General features: G+C 39.5%; 2 protein-coding genes across 2 annotated transcripts; one reads left to right on the top strand and one right to left on the bottom strand.

Annotated features, from left to right (window-relative positions):
* Positions 1-252: 252 nt before the first annotated feature.
* LOC141804864 (mitochondrial fission factor homolog A-like) lies at positions 253-5,879 on the bottom strand. The gene is made up of 7 exons (XM_074689512.1): positions 5,554-5,879; positions 4,613-4,834; positions 4,301-4,479; positions 3,737-3,816; positions 3,434-3,604; positions 1,947-2,022; positions 253-1,335 (listed from the first exon to the last, which is right to left on the bottom strand). Exons 2-7 carry the CDS (start codon positions 4,827-4,829, stop codon positions 1,204-1,206), a joined length of 855 nt encoding a protein of 284 aa, XP_074545613.1. The 5' UTR covers positions 4,830-4,834; positions 5,554-5,879; the 3' UTR covers positions 253-1,203.
* Positions 5,880-7,530: 1,651 nt separating this feature from the next.
* stk25b (serine/threonine kinase 25b) lies at positions 7,531-15,363 on the top strand. The gene is made up of 11 exons (XM_074689389.1): positions 7,531-7,651; positions 8,280-8,510; positions 8,596-8,652; positions 8,884-8,992; positions 11,386-11,543; positions 11,666-11,851; positions 12,163-12,308; positions 13,874-13,979; positions 14,062-14,133; positions 14,850-14,986; positions 15,068-15,363. The coding sequence occupies exons 1-11, from the start codon at positions 7,622-7,624 to the stop codon at positions 15,105-15,107; spliced, it is 1,272 nt and encodes a 423-aa protein (XP_074545490.1). The 5' UTR covers positions 7,531-7,621; the 3' UTR covers positions 15,108-15,363.
* The last annotated feature ends 1,267 nt before the right edge of the window (positions 15,364-16,630 follow it).

Genomic DNA, 16,630 nt, shown 5'->3' with positions numbered 1-16,630 from the left:
TTCAGCATGTAGTGAAAGGTACAGTGTTTAACAGAAACAATGGTCACATCAACATTTTGTTGGTACCGCTGCATGAAAGCAATAAGTTAACCCTCATGAAATCAAAATTTCATATACATAGCCATCTATAAGACACAACAACACAAACAGCAGCTCTGAGATGTACATCACTTGACGTAAATAAATCATATAGTCCATGCTTGTGGCTTTGTAGGTAATTTGTGTGGGGAAAAGTGATTTATTTCTCTAAAAAGAAAAATAAGCTCACGTCAAATAAATAGCATGAGGAAACAACCTTCCATTCACCACTTCATTTAGCTTATTATTCAATTCTTCAGCATACAAGGCAGCCAAAGATGTTAAAAAATAAGAGACATATTACAAACATTTCAACAATATATGAAGTGCTGAACTTAATGTTTTGGGTAATCTAGACCATAAATGACATCCAGGGTAAATGTTATGGCATCTCTAGAATAATTCAAGTTCCTTTGACACATTAAGAATGGTAGTCTTTGACAAAACTAATAAACCTCTTATCTTAAGCACACAAGAAGGGTCGGGTCTGAGGTTTGGTCCTGTAACTACAGCTTCAGCTTTGAGCTAAGTTCCCAAAACATTTGTGGCTGAAGTAAGTCCTTGTTCATCCTTTATCCATTCAACCTGTAAAGCTTAGAAGTCTGGTGTACTCAGTGCGGCCATTTTCTATATTACTGGTGCAATATTTAGTCACTGTTCAACTCCAGTTAACACCAGTTGCAAGAGCACTGGTTTCATTGTGCTTTATGCTATCAGTTACTACAGAAACAATAGAAACATCTATCGATGTAAGATCTGCTACCTTTAGGCTCATCTCTTGTTCTGATCATGATTGTTTTTCCACCCAGTTGGTAGTCAGTTGTGAAGATGAGAATATGAAGGAAATTAGGCTGAATTAAAAAGAAATGCCAAACGTTCATATAGAAATGGTTTTGTAAACTTAAGTTATATTTTACTGACAGCACCATACATTTCACTAAGAACCTAAAATGGAATTAGTTCAATGATGTTCTCATTCTATCCTTCTTAAAATGTAATTAACATGATTAAAAATGTCTTGGTTAACAATGGTTGCTTTTGACTTTGACAAACGAAATTTCAATGGTCACCTTTGACAAGGAATTGCTTTGGCTACAGTGTTTTGGGAGACAGTCTCGTCCCACCTTAACGCCTGAACCAAATCCAAGTGTTAATAATCCAGAAAGCCACCGTGGCAGAATACAGCATCACCTCTCGTTTGGAGCGTTCTTTGTTCTCTTCTTCCAGCAGCTGCAGACGCCGGTTCAACTTCACTATCTGAACAGCAACACAAAAAACATTTGTTTTTTACTTTAAAACACTACTTCAGCTGTACCTAAATAAGATTTGTGTAAGTATACACACAGACATCCCACTAGCTTGAACAACAGCAATAATGTTCAACCTATATAACTATCGTATCTGATGCATGAGTTTGAAAGACCTCTACCTTATCAGCATTCAACTTTCCTTAAAATCTTGTCAAAAAATATTTGAACACTTTGAGGATTATCATACAGGCAGCGGAAGTTGTATTTTGGCCTTTTTTTGGCTCCACACATTTTTTCAGGAAAATCACTGCTAATTTCAAGAAGTTGAAGTCAGAATAACATGTGAATTGTAACTCATTTTGTAAAATAAGTATTTTATAAAACCATCACTGGCCATGGTTCTCTCCCACCATCCTTTGCAGCCTGGTTTGCAGTCTTGTCAAGGACAAGATACAAACCAGTGCGTTAGGGAGGCAAAGTAACGACTAAAGCTATGCTCATGTCTGTACCATTTTTAGTCATTTAACAGACTTTGATGATATGTTTTTGATAAACTGTGCCTCAGGTAATGGCCTCCAAGTTAAATGAGTTGTTTCTTGCTCTGTGAGATTTTTTTACCTGTCTCCGCAGAGATGATGCGTCCATTAAACCAGAGTCATCATGGTTCATATCCAAGGCCAGGTCGAGGTGTGTCCTGTGGAGATCAACATTACTCAATTTAAATAAATGATAGCAGTGACTGGGGTTGGGTACTGAATTAGGTACTTGTATGGGTACCGACCGAATTCTGTCAAAAGTACCAGGTACTGATTCATGTAAGATCAATAGGTACCATGTTTAGGTACCTAAATGCATCCATGTGACTGTGAGGGAGTGGAAGAGTAGGAGATTTTTCATGCTGGACAGAAACACAGCATTGCAAGGTTATTGTTGAAGAATAAATATTTTAAATTGAAAAAATATATACTTATTATTAAACAAATTGATGTATTTTTCCACATTTTAACACAAAAAAGTACAAAAAAATTGGTACCGTTGCATACCAGTATCGATTGCCAGGTACCGGGCATCGGTAATGTATCGTTTTAAATTTGAAAGGTACCCATCCTAGCAGTGACATTCCTCCTAAAACCACAAAAACAGTTTTCACTCTACTCATGTATGACCCAGTGGCGTTTTCTCCCGGAGGCCAAGGGAAGCCATGCTTCCTCTCTTTTTTTAAGACTGTAGCTGTGATTTAATGAAAATATTCCTTTTTAACAGTTTCGATACTTCTTCTGTGTTTTGTCACCGTCATCTCTTCCTTATCCCTCTCCTCTAGTTATTGAGCATTTTACAATGTGTAAAACAGCGCCCTCCTAAATGTTCTGTGGCAAATGCGTGGTGAAAATACGATACTGCACGCTGTTGTCCGCAAGGAAGCCAAGCAGAGTTGGCATCCCTTGGTGAAAAAAACCCAGAATGATTAACCAATCAGATGAGGCCGTGGTCATGACACTGCTCATCTGTGATTGACCAAGACTGTGCCAAGGGAAGCCACCCTGTCTTTGGCCTCAAACCAATCAAATCACAGTATCGTCATCCTCGAGCCACTGAATGAAATCAGGGAGGTTAGCACATTAGTAGTGTGCATGAAGCGGCCGGTTGTGTGTTTAAGTGGGCGGTTGAATTAATTAATACGATGTTTAAGCTAAGTCAAGAGGACAATGTACGCGTGTGAATGAGTGAGTGAGGGTGGGAGAGCTAAAGGGCGTGTGTCGGTGTTAAAAGTAAGTAAAACGAGCGCTCTCTGGGCACTCTAACAGGTCCCTTACATGAAATAGCGATACAAACTGCAACATAGCCTTTTATGTACCCCACTCCCTTAAAAAAAATACAGATAACCAGATAACAGGCTTTGTCTCACTTGGCTTCCTCAAAAAAAATCTCCACGCCACGCCACTGGTATGACCTGATGTACCACTGACAACATACCTGTGTTCAGACTAATTCAAATTGTCCATAAAATTCTTCTTCTACACTTCAGTGACCATCTCCAAACATTTGTGCCTGAGAGAGCATTTTTTTCTCTTTTTGAACATTTACAAGTTTCAAGGTCAAATCACCTGCGGTTGCTGTCATCAAGCACTTCCAGGACCTGCTGATATGCCCGGCGTGTTGTAGACTGGATGTACGACAGGAACCCTGCAGCTGTGTACAGGTTGATGTTTGCATCCTCTGGAGAACAGAGGGGGGGACACAACCGGACTGGGGGGGCAGAAGGGGAGGGGGTTACACTGGCACAGAGAAGAGTGGGGACAAACAGCAAAGAAACAGGATATTTAAAACACAAACAAGTGAAATGAGAGTAAGTTCTGACTAAACTAGCATCGCTGCATTTGGTTTCTGGACAATGGATGTGCTCTTACCTAACATCAGCTCTGCTGTGGCGTCCAGTCATGTTCTCACTCGCACTGCGTTCTCTTCGTGATCGAGAGTGAAAGTTGGCCTGTGAACAATACACAGATTCAAAATAAGCTGGTGTGTCAAAAAGTAAAACAAAAACGCTGATTTTGATTTTACCTCAAACTAAACAATAATAAAAAAAAGAGTATTAATGCTAGCATGTCAGTAATAGTTGTCATTAATTTTCTACACAGCAAGAATCTTTCCAGTAAAAATAAATAAACGCTTGTTCCCACACTGGTGACATAGAGAAGAAAGTTTTTTTTTCTATTTCTGCCCTTGTAAGTCTGAAGCTGGTCAGCTGGCAGGAGTAGACTGCTGATGACATCCTCCTTTAGAACGGTGACTACAACTGTTTAAGTGACTAGACTTAGAGATTTAACTGGTGTATTATGATGAAATATTGTGAATATAAAAAAAATGTACAACCCAAATCTACCGCCTGTCCATAATGACATAAGAAAATCTATTGGAAAAGCATTAATGGGATTAATGTCAAGTTAAACTAATTAAGAATTGTCACGCACAGCCTGGCTGGAGTTGCTCTGTGAAGTTGGAGTTTGTTCAGTTTCAAGGGAGTCAAGTGGCTGTTCTGAGAGGGTGAGGACACGTGGTGGGGCCTTCATGTCCAGGAGGTCCACAGGGGGGATGGACTGGATCAGGTCTAGGTCTCTGGGACGAGAAAACAGAGTCTCCCCATCATCACCTGTAAGGTAATTGAAAAGAGAATCAACTCTGGTTGGTAGTCATGGGGACCACTGGATATATAAACAGTGGAACTGTCCAGGTGTTTAGCTTCACTTTAAGTAAGTACATGAGTGTGTGTTTATGTGTCTTACCTGCAACCACAATCCTCTCTGGCACATGCATCATAGCTGTGTGGGTAGGCAGAGGTGGTTGAAGTGGCAGTGACCCCGTTTGCTTTTCTGAAGACACCATGAGGGTCTCAGGGATTCGCATGCGCTGGCTTATGCCCTCTGTGTACTCCAACTCATAATGGATACGGTTCATCTCAGCCACCTCTGCAGAGGGTGAGGAGAAGGTTGGCCCACTCATCCAGCCTGCAGACATATTAAACAGAGACACATGAGTAAAACACCAAGGGACATTCAAAGAATTAGACTAAGACAATGTGGATTTATTTCACTGGCCCTATCACGAAGGCAAAACTGTCCAAACCAATCACATCATTGCTCGTGCGTTAACAGCCTGGATGCAAGCCAACTCTAAGTGAATGACTGACAGCCTGCAAACCCATTATGTTTGTCTTTGTAGTAGTCAAACGCAATGCCTAATATGCAATGCAAATTTGAGAAATTAGGTGCTTCTAAATTCGCGCGGTGGTTTTGTGCAAAACCCAAAACATGTTGGCTTTCCCGTGCAAAAGGGCATATCCCATGACCAAACGAGTCTCCACTGCAAGAAAAAAGATAGCGATGTATAAGCAAATATCCGCAGTTATAAAATCATGGTTTATCACAAATTAGGTGTGTTACGTTGCATGTAGTTACGTAATGTTACCATGAGGAGCTGTTGTTGCTATACGTCTTCAATGTCACTGGATGAAAATCCACATAAGACGCCATGTCTGGTTGGTAGGTTGGCAGATATCTAAGGTTAGCTGATGCTACTACAGTATTATGTCATGTCTGACAGCTTAAGCGCTTGTTATCTTTTTCAGGACACGTTAGCTTAGCAGCGCGTGAGTGGCCGTTGACCGTGAGCAGAGACATGCTAATCACATACATCCATGACTTCAATGTAGAGTCCCACTTCCTACCTTTGTGGTGTAATACCGGGGTTCAAAATGTCATATGTCTCACTGTTTTCCGTTCAGCAGCTTAGAGAGCATTGAAACGGGACGAAGGCGAAGCGAATCTGAAGCACAAGCCACGGTGGGTGTGTGTGGCTTCTGCAATGTTCCTCGTGTGCGTCCGCTCGGGCGGAGCTTGTTACTACAACGCGAGCCCTCGCTACGCGCACTAGCAGGTGGATGCCAGGTCAACGATCCCACAAGACAGTCCAGCTCTGCCGGAGACCACCACTCTCAGCCGACTCTCTTGCAGGCTCCGCTCCGAGATCCACTCCACCGTCAGATGGAAGTGACGTCAGTATATTACCAAAAAAAAAAATACAAAATTAAATCGACAGCATTGCTTTCAAAGCTACGTTGGGTACGTTTTTCTGCGTTTTTTAAGCTGTTGGAGTTGATTCCTCACTTGTATTACACTGAAAAAAAACAGCAGAAAATGCAGGCAATCAATAACATAAATTAGGCACCTAGTTTGGTGTAATGATCTTGAAAATTATCATTTCCGAGAGAGAGAACACAGTTTTCATTTTCACTAGTCCTATCACCACCAACGGGGGACAAATATTTCAGACCAACAAATGGGAAGTCAGAATTTTGACCAAAGCCATTGGTCAGAATTTTGAAAATCAAAAAACAAAAGTTTTGGTCCTCAAGCTTTATTCAGAATAGATTTTAGCACACTGGCTCCAACTGGCTTGGACGGGGGACAAATACTTCATAGAAATGACTTGAGAAATTTTGAAATCCTATTTCTCGATGGAATTCTAGTTTATTTCGAGTAAAGCCCGAAGGCTAAAACCTTTGTTTTTTATTTTCAAAATTCTGACCAAATGGGCTGGCCCCTCATTTTTATTAACAACACCTCAAAAATCTGCTTACAGGGTGCAAGCAGATTCATCAATGAAAAGATGATAGAAACAGTCAGAAAGATACCAAGAGTATGCTTTCTCAGCACTGTGGGTATTCAATGACCTCATCAATGAAGAAATGAAAAAAACCCACATGGTTTAGATACATCATGGGATGCCACTAATGCATATATTACCTCTGTTTTTTTAAGAGGTAGTACCTGAACATGAGCTTGTCTACTGTCAGTATCACTTTTGTATTTTAATCTTTTGACTCTACTTTACTCTTTTCTTCCTCCCTTATTATTGCTAATTTAATTTTTCATTTCTTTATTCTAATACTGTTTGTTTGGACATCCAAACACATCTAAAACAAAACATGTAAAACATAAATGAGCCTTGAATTCAAACCTGAAATGTATGTGACACAATTGCTCATAAACAGGTACATGTTAAAGTTGTTAAAAGTCAGCATTTACAGCTTTGGATATTGAAACAAATTTCTTTAAAATGTTCTCTGTGTATTTTGTACAAAGTAAAGTGAAATAAAATGTAGTGAAAATAAACTTTTAAAGAAGAAATTATTATTATTTTATATTATTATTATTATTATTATTATTATTATTATTATTATTATTATTATTATTATTATTATTATTATTCTTTGAGGACAGACTAATACACCAGGAGTAATCTCCATAAGCAAAATATCAACGGAGAATAAAAGTTTTATAGAAAAGTTCATAATTGCTAAGAAATACATCTCCCATGATTCCCCCTTCCTCCAAACCGATGCGCATGCGTCTTTCATCTGGGCCATTATTTTGTCCTCCTCAAGCTTCAAATGAACAACAGGCTAAACGTTCCTTGAAATGAATTAAATATTTAAACACGGAAGGAGTATTTTTTCCTCTTGTACATCGCTGCCGACATAAATGGAGTCTCTCAGTCAGTAGCTGGTTGTGTCGCCGGGCTCGTCGGTCCTTCGTGGGACTTGGAGGCCGAAAACAGTGCGCGGAGTGACAGCCCGTTAAAGCCAGCAGATTGGGTGTTTATCTGGTTGGCTAGCGAGCTAGCTTGCTTCCTAGACAGCAAGAAAGAGGGGAAGAAAAGCCCGAAAGCACCATTTAAAAACTTCGGACGGAGAGAGCTGTGGCTGTCCCTGTCTTGTGCGACCTACAGCGGGGATGGCACACCTTCAAAACATGCAGAACCAGGTACAGAAACCCTCTTTTCACTGTCACCTCCCTTCTTCTTGTCTGAGACTGGGCGAACCCCCATGACTGTCACTTACTCCATTAGTAGGTGGGTGGGGGTCTGAGCCTTCAATTCAAGTGTTACAACATGCTTTTCAAAGGCAACATTTCTGACAAAAGTGCACATTAAAAACTCTGTTATATGAAAGTGTACTGATATAATGAAAGCGTCCATTGTTTCACAGTCATAGCTTTCATGTGCTGTACACAATAGAGAAATTTACATTTAACAAGTTCTTTTTATGACTCCACCCAACTCCAAATTGATAACTCATTTCCTGCTGAGATGAGAGAGACACATCCACTTAACACTAGAGTAATGCATCTTCAGTTACATCCTGGCTCAAAGGTCGATCTACAAGCTGTGTAATTACACAGGCTGTGACTGAATAGATGGCCGTTGACACTTGACACACATATAAAAGTTTTTTTTTGTATTTGATCATGTGTAATGTAACATTTTTATGCAGGCTAACAGGCAGATATGACTCTTGCTGTCATATCTTGTCAACCTTTATTTAAAAGTCATTCATATATTATTACTTTCCCATTCATTTCTGTCCATACTTTGATTTTTTGTCCTGAACAGAACACCCGGTTGGACCCTGAGGAATACTTCACCAAGCAGGAGCGGATTGGGAAGGGGTCCTTTGGAGAGGTCTACAAAGGCATTAACAACCGCACAAAGGAGGTGGTGGCGATTAAAATAATAGATTTGGAGGAGGCGGAGGATGAGATTGAAGACATTCAACAGGAGATCACAGTGCTGAGCCAGTGCGATAGCCCTTTTGTTACAAAGTATTTTGGATCATATCTAAAGGTGAATAATGAAGCCACACAGTTCATTTACATTATGCCAAATAACAGCTTATTTGAATCTTAATCAAAATATTTTGCTCCCTCAGGGGACCAAACTGTGGATTATCATGGAGTATTTAGGTGGAGGATCTGCTCTGGATTTGGTAAGCAGATTAATATTTTTATACAGCTTGCAAAGTTTTATGCGGGTGTCGCAAGATTACACTGTAAGTACCTGAGCAGCCTAACTCGCCACTTGTTTCTGATACCCTTTCTTTCTTTCTTTCTTTCTTTCTTTCTTTCTTTCTTTCTTTCTTTCTTTCTTTCTTTCTTTCCTTTTTTCTGTCCCAACTTCCCCTTTTTTGTTCTCTTGTTTTTATCCCCCCTCCTCCCAGCTCCGTCCAGGGCCTCTTGAAGAAACTTACATTGCTACTATTCTGAGAGAAATACTGAAGGGTCTGGAGTATTTGCACTCTGAAAGGAAGATTCACAGAGATATCAAAGGTAGTAAACTGCATTCTCAACACACCTCACAGAAAAAAAAAAATTAAATATTTTGCAGGTAACTGTCATTTTTCAATTCTAAGCCTGATGGGAATTTTTGTTCAGTCTTTAACCAGATGCTTGAGTGGAAAAGGTGTTTGCAATATGCTGTGAAGCTGCATGCATTAATTAACACATTCTGTGTGCAACCTCACAGCATACTGTAGGTGTAAAAATTATATCATGTTTTTGATTTTGCATTTATTTTTTGTTTTCTGCAGTTACTTAAATATGATGACGCACTTTTACTACGTAGAATTTTAGAATAAAACAAATGACACAATGTGGCAAATTAACAAAAACAGAAAAAGTAATGTGTTTTTGTTGATCATGTTGAAATGTCATCAATTTCTCATCCAAAAGGCTCCGATGTTTGAAGCTGTTTCTGAACTAAATGGGGGAAGAAACTGTGAAATACCCTTTTTTATCCATTTTTTCCCTCACTGTGGGAGGTTTTCCTGATCAGAGAGTGTCTCGTGAGGCCAGACAGATCATTAAGAGCATAGTCACAATGTAATGTCTACAAGGCATCCAAGATGGTCAGGAAGGCGGAGTATGACTTTACAGACACTCTTTGCTTGTATATTAGTGTCACATGTGAACCATCATATTCACTGGTTTGGTGGATGAGTAGAATATGGACGCCCCAATTCTGGTATCAGGCAATGGTCCAGTACAGACTTAAACAATAAGTCTGAATATTGGAGACACAGAGCCGATCCTTGGAGCAGATTTGTTAAATTCAGTTCCATGATCTTCTATGTTGATAGAAATTATGTGCGTGCACTTTGTCAATAGCATCCATAGGATTATGAATATTATACAGTTATACAGAATATTATACAAGTGTTTTTCACACTTGTTTCACCAACAACTCTGACGAAAACCTTCACGTTTGGTTCCTCACTTACCCACTGCTGAGGTTGACAGTTAAATTGTAATTATTGTTAGGATAAACTCCCCACACATTTACATATTTATGAGATGAGATTAGAAAAGACTCATCCCACATCAAAGGAATTTACTGAGTTACAGCAGCAAACAAGGAAGTGTGTAGTGAAAACATTACAGTAAGAATATATCAAATAGGAGAATGTAATGTCACCAGAAAAAATATGTACAGGACTATTTAATAGGGCTGAACAATTAATTGAATTTAAACCAACTTTGCAATGTACAAGAATGCAATTTTTGTTCCTCTCTCTGATTGTATTTAAGGTTAGCAATGATAATTTTATTACACATCTACAAGGCTTGAAGTTGAATCAATCAAAAAAAATTTTATTAACATTTACGGGTCTAGACCTGTAAATGTTTTTGTAAAGTGTCTTGAAATAACATTTGTTATGATTTGGGGCTATACAAATAAAGATTGATTGATTGATTGATTGATTGATTGAATCAGTCAATATTCTGCTGTGATTGTTAAACAGTTAAGTCAAGATATTTTATTTGTATTAATTTATGCTTCAATTCATCTCATTTCATCATTACATGTAGGCCTGGCATACAGGAAAAAGTTGTTTATATGTTGACAGTATCATTTGTTGTGTTGGTCATACTATAGAACAGTTTATTGCTTGTGTTAAGTGGATAATGTAGAAAATAAACACCCCCCCAAAAAATCGCAATTGCAGTGTTGGTCCAAAAATATCGCCATTGGATTATTTTCCAAAATCATATCACATGAATCATGTAAAGAATCGATGTCAAATATGAAATGTGCACAGACTGATAGCATAAAGGTAAAGAGCCTTAACAAAGGGGTAAGACATGTTATCCATCAAAGACAACAGCTTGTCCATCATTTTTCTGTCAGTCACCACCTCCACAGGATCCAGAGAGGAGCTTAATCCCATAAAATAATGGTACAGTCAATTTTAAAAAAATGTTTTAATTCTTTTTGGTTTACAAAGTTAGAAAAGCCTGAAGTTGCCAAAATGTAATGCTCAGTCTCATACGCACATTTGGACTTTAAAAGTTGGATCAGTGCATCCCTGCATGTAAGAGCATGAAGCTTCTTTCTACAGATTTTAAATGAACACCAGTTGAATGCTGTACTGGTAAACTGTTACACCACCTCCAAAACACCTATGTGAACTGTTACCTGTTCACTTATCAGCTCACTTCTTTTGGAAATTTGACTTTCACAGGGGGCTTGTAAGAAAAAGTTTGGGTTAAGTAGGGGTAGAAATTTCAGCACATGCAGCTCACCCCTGAACACGTCTGTAGATTTTAAGGATTTTATTGCAGGAGTGAAAGCAGCTGTCATAGCTTAAAATGAGGCTCAACGGTCATTTTATGCTGTTATTATTGTGTCTCATGCTGTCTCTCTCCATGTGTCACTCTCCCAGCCGCCAACGTGCTCCTGTCAGAGCAGGGTGACGTGAAGCTGGCAGATTTCGGGGTGGCGGGACAGCTCACTGACACGCAGATTAAAAGGAACACATTTGTTGGCACACCTTTCTGGATGGCTCCAGAGGTTATCAAACAGTCTGCCTATGACTTCAAGGTGAGTCTGACAGAAAGAGCTGCTCAGATACAACAGAGAATTTAATAAAGCTCAATGTGACTTCCTTGCACACTTTCTGGTGTCTGTAAAAGATGTAAACGCACCTTGTGCCTCCCCTTCAGGCTGATATTTGGTCCCTGGGAATCACAGCCATTGAGTTGGCTAAAGGGGAACCTCCAAACTCTGACCTCCATCCCATGAGGGTCCTTTTCCTTATCCCGAAAAACACTCCACCCACGCTGGAGGGACCATACAGCAAACCCTTCAAAGAATTTGTGGAGGCTTGTCTAAATAAAGACCCTCGTTTTGTGAGTAATTGATTCATGTGCAGACATTGTAGTGGAGCTAAAAGAGCTCAGACATGCTGCTTATAGAGTCTAATTAGGGTCAGAAAATTGAAGAATAATTCCAGATTGGTTCTGAAGTTAAGAGTATAAGACTTAGGTCATTGTGAGGAGATTATCATGCCATGTCCTTAATAGGAATTTTAAACCCAAACTAAGTCATAATCTTCTGAAATCTAAGAATTGAGACAGTGGTGTTGTGTGATATTAGACTGCTGATCCCAGCTGTGTTAGTGTCTTTTGGCTGCTTCTGATTTTCTAATATTTCTGCGCAGAGGCCAACAGCCAAAGAGCTCCTGAAACACAAGTTCATTACACGTTATACCAAGAAGACGGCTTATCTGACGGAGCTGATCGACCGCTACCGCCGCTGGAAGTCTGAGGGACACGGGGAGGAATCCAGCTCTGATGACTCAGATATGTGAGTCTGTAAAAACAAACACAACCTGCAGTTGTATTTCCCAAAGAACCAATGTTGAAGATAAATGTTAAAGATGTTGAAGGCTCCTGTACAGAAGAGGAGATGAATATTTAGTTAGGTTTTTTATTCATGACCTGGGCTTCCTGATAAAATTTCTCACGTGAAGCCTTGTTATGATGCAGACAAACAAATGAAACCATTACAATCAGATTGATTATAACTGTTAAGTATTCTGCTATAACCACCATCGGGGTGATGCTTCATGGGCCTCAGGTGAGAAGATTACAGCTGATGTACATGCTGGAGAAACAGCAAATATTTGCAGTGAGTGAAACATTTTACTGTTTAAAGAATGGAGGGTGAGGGGATTTTTTTGTCAGAAAACTCTACTGATACATGTAAAGGACAAAATAAGCAAAGATGTAAGAAGTGCTGCTTTGTTTGTTGGAGTCTCCAAATCAGAAAGTTCCCCACAAGAATTTTGGTTCCAAATTAAAACTGGGTAAGGCAAGTATTTAAAGGTCGGGTCTGCAGGAATTTTCATCACTTGTTAGTAAACACAGCATCCAAACTGGGCTGGTCCTTCTTGGCTCAGTGCCAGCGGCAGCACACACCCACTGCCTCCAACTGTGAATACATGAACACAATCACTAGCCCAGCACAAACCTGTAGCGTCGCGTTTCTACATGCACCTGACTTGGCATGTTAGCACAAGCTAATCACAGGTATTTGACACATACGTGGTTAGTAGAAAGCCAACTTCTCACTCTTCATCCCGTCCTGCTCCCCAAGTGCCCATAGGCAAAAGCAAACTTTATCTGTTTAGCATTTCGTTTCACTTTGGTCGTGCTTTTCTTCCTCCGTGCTGCATCCACTATCGTAGCTGCTCTGATTAGCTTCTTCAACTTGCTATCAACATGCCAAGTCACTTGAGCACTGGGCGTGCTATGATTGGCTGAGAAAACCACGCTTACTCTCCTCTCAGAAATGCAACCAAAACATCAACATACAGGCAGAGGAGAGGGTTGGGGCAGACACAGACACTGACACGCATGTACAGAAGCCCAGAAGAGACAATTGAGCAGGATCATGATCATGAAATTAAATGTTCTGACAGAGGCTGAAATAGGAGTTTTTGGCTGTGAATCATGTAACGTGACAACGAGGGTGCCAGAGGGACAGTATAAAACCTTAAAGTAGAGCACAATACCCCTCTTTAACTAAATGAAAAGTAACATAAAGTTGCATTGTGATGTGTTCAAGGTTGGGTCTGAAGCCCGTACATATCAAGACTTCAAAGTGAAGCATCATGAAGTTTTGAAACAACCTCAAGAAGTCACTCAAAGAGCTGCAGCTTCTGGCATTTTTGGCTTCTACTCTCAGTTTTAAAATTAACACTTAATGTTCACACACACTTATATCCATGAATTTTTTAAAAAAACTGTGTGTAGTTAACAGTTTTGTTCTGGTTTTATTGAATTGGATTGTTGGATGATCATATTATAAAAGAAGTCTCTACTTTTCTCTCTCCTCCCTTCATTCTTTTCTTTCCATCACGGCTTCAGGGATGCTGACGGTGATGTGGACACGTGCCCCATGTGGACCTTCCCCACAGTCAGACCTACCTCTCTGAACAAGCTACAGAAGGGCTACACATACACAGATTCAGAAGTAAGACTCAGCAGCAGCTCTGAACGGCAGTCAAACGTTTAATGAATCATCAGTTCACCTGTTTCTCTTTCTTCTTCTCCAGACAGGAGATTCAGTGAAAAGACATCCCAAGTCACAATGCCTGTCTGCTTTGGTAACACCCATCTTCAGAGAGGTACGCTGAACTGGATTATTTGTTCACGTTAAAGAATCCAGTATCTATCTAGCTTTCCTAAATCAGATTATATCACAAAAAAACTTCTTTTTTAGTTCTGTAAAAAAGTCATTCATGGTTTTCTATCAAATAAAAACATGACTCTTTTCTAACAGTTAAATGGAACTAGTAGCTGGTCTTAATTTAGAGCAGGTAATCCAGTCTAAAAAAAGTATCCTGGTTATGTGTTGTTCATAAGCCCTAATAAGCCCTGGTCCTGGTTTTGAGATACCTTGATTTGTTACCTAGAGTACAATGTCAGAAACCTGTGAAACATGTAGCATGTTCACACTTCAACCAGGTATTTGAATATTTTCTTTCTCTTGGTACAAAATGAAGCGACTCAGGTCGTCAAACAGGTCCTGATGTTTTTTTTTCTTTTTGTAAACCAAATAAATTCAGAGGATGAACCTGTTCAGTTTTACTGAAGTGGTTTGTCACATCATCAGTGTAGCCCTTTTTACTTCGTAAAGTAACTCTCTAGGCCAGGTGTTTATTTAATCTTAGAACAGTTAAAAAAAAAAAACTCTTAATTGTTGAGGCTGACCTTTTTTCAGCTCTGGTACCATCATTGTAACCTATACAAAGCTTTTCTGTATGTGTAGCATAAACTTTGAGTTGTTCTAGGGTTAAAATTCACATTTGTTGGACTAAAGCAGCTTTTTTTTTTCCACCAGTTGAAAGAGAAGCGGCGGGCAAGCGGCGCAGGCGTCGGAGCCATCGAGGAGCTGGAAAACGCCTTTAACCTGGCAGAGGAGTCCTGTCCAGGGATCTCTGACCGCCTCGTCACACACATGATGGAGAGAGTGTGCAGGTGAGGCACCAGTCTCAGCTTTTAAACCTGTTTCTCTTCTGCTCTACAGAGATGATTCATTCATTTATTTTTCTGTTTCAGGTTTTCTTTGAATGGTAACACCACCCAGTCCTCGCGGTGAAAACCTGATGGATGGATGTGACTGAACCCCTGACCCCAGTTTTACTGTTTCCCAGACCTACCCACAGTTCAGAAAAGGACCACAGAAGACCCAACAACGCCTCGTATCTTTGCACCCTTCCTAGTGCTGCCCCTGAGAGATCTTTTAATTAGTTATAATTAAATATTTTTACAGTTTTTCTTTAAGAGCGGAGTATTTAAGACAAAAAAAGCCATGACATGTAGAGCGTTGTGTATACCTGTTAGACTGAGATGAAAAAAACTATAATAAAGTCTATGGAAAATGTCCGGTTGTTGTGAGGATCTTGTTTTGTGTTTGTTGTGACATTATTTGTGCAAATGTTCGGTGAGTCGGTCTTGTTTGCTTAATGTTCATTTACCTGATTAGGGCCAACATGTTCAATGATCAGCTCATCAGTGGAGCATTCATTCATAAAACTTCATCTTATTTTGCTGTTATGAGATTACAGGGTACAGGACCACAGTATCAAAAATCATTCATCTTATAACTGCAGTGATAGACACAGACAAATGTTTTTATATTTCATCAAAAGAAAGAAATTGTGTTTTACTCTTAAATAAATTTTCCACTGACAAAAACAAGCATGAAACTAATGCACACTGACAGCTGTGTCTTTGCACAGCAAAACACTGAAATCTTACCAAGTGTTTTTGTCTTATTTCAGTAAAAAAAAAGTCTTTGTAGACTTAATTTAAAAAAAATCTGCCAGAAATGTGCTTGTCAAGATAACAGTGACGTCTCAGTAAAAGAACATTTTTCTTACGTCACTGGCAGATTTTTTTTTACTCTTTACAGGCAATTCAGACCTCAATTTTGTCTTTAAATAAATTGAATGAAGTAATTTTTCTCGACTGGACAAGTGAATGCGACTCATATCAACACTTGGTAAGATTTCAGTGTTTTGCAGTGTGCAGACAGTGATAAACATGAGATCCCAGCAGGGAATTTGAAGATATTGACAGTTTCAAGCAACAAAAGCCAATATCCCAAACATGAACACACAGTGTGGATCTTACATGCAAAGAAGTCTGGTGCAATGAATTTTTGAAAGTCAAACATGTCCCTCCTGTTTATTTCTTGTCGGATAAAACACTCATTCACACATTTATAACAACCAGACTGAACGACTGCAAAAATCTCTTTATGACCTTCCCTCTGCTGTCCTCCATCCACTCCAATCTGTTCAGACTCCTCTTTCAGCATTTTCACCGGCTCCCCCATACAGCTCCTCGAGATCTTCCTTCATCCCCTAAAAAGCTCTCAATAAGCTCACCTCCTCATGCTTGATGACAAAACACAGGTGTTGGGGAAGTTACTTTTAAAAAATAGTGTTTGCTCGTTCCTTCTAGAAAAAGTAGTCCCTTACTTTACTTAGTTACCCTCTATGGAAAGAAACTTTTTATGTTACTCGTTACTTTTATGGTGCGTGACTTTGGGCAGAACCCCACCTCATTTCGTTAATGTGTATAGGCCTACATTAAGTTCCACCATGGAGGACATGT

This window comes from Halichoeres trimaculatus, unplaced genomic scaffold, assembly GCF_033239565.1.
Source record: "Halichoeres trimaculatus isolate MK-OKI-2021-1 unplaced genomic scaffold, fHalTri1.1 fHalTri1_scaffold_15, whole genome shotgun sequence".
NCBI lineage: Eukaryota > Metazoa > Chordata > Actinopteri > Labriformes > Labridae > Halichoeres > Halichoeres trimaculatus.
Note: the sequence above shows the minus strand (reverse complement) of the source record. Positions and strands in the feature narration are given on the sequence as shown.

Excerpts from the sequence above, each read along its gene's own strand:
- stk25b (XM_074689389.1), top strand. The coding sequence starts at position 7,622 with ATGGCACACCTTCAAAACATGCAGAACCAG. Across the intron at positions 11,852-12,162 it reads TAAATAAAGACCCTCGTTTT|AGGCCAACAGCCAAAGAGCT; the intron begins GTGAGTAATTGA and ends ATTTCTGCGCAG. Across the intron at positions 13,980-14,061 it reads ACACATACACAGATTCAGAA|ACAGGAGATTCAGTGAAAAG; the intron begins GTAAGACTCAGC and ends CTTCTTCTCCAG.
- LOC141804864 (XM_074689512.1), bottom strand. The coding sequence starts at position 4,829 with ATGAGTGGGCCAACCTTCTCCTCACCCTCTGCAGAGGTGGCTGAGATG. Across the intron at positions 3,605-3,736 it reads CACAGCAGAGCTGATGTTAG|TGTAACCCCCTCCCCTTCTG; the intron begins GTAAGAGCACAT and ends TCTCTGTGCCAG. Across the intron at positions 1,336-1,946 it reads CATCATCTCTGCGGAGACAG|ATAGTGAAGTTGAACCGGCG; the intron begins GTAAAAAAATCT and ends GTTGCTGTTCAG.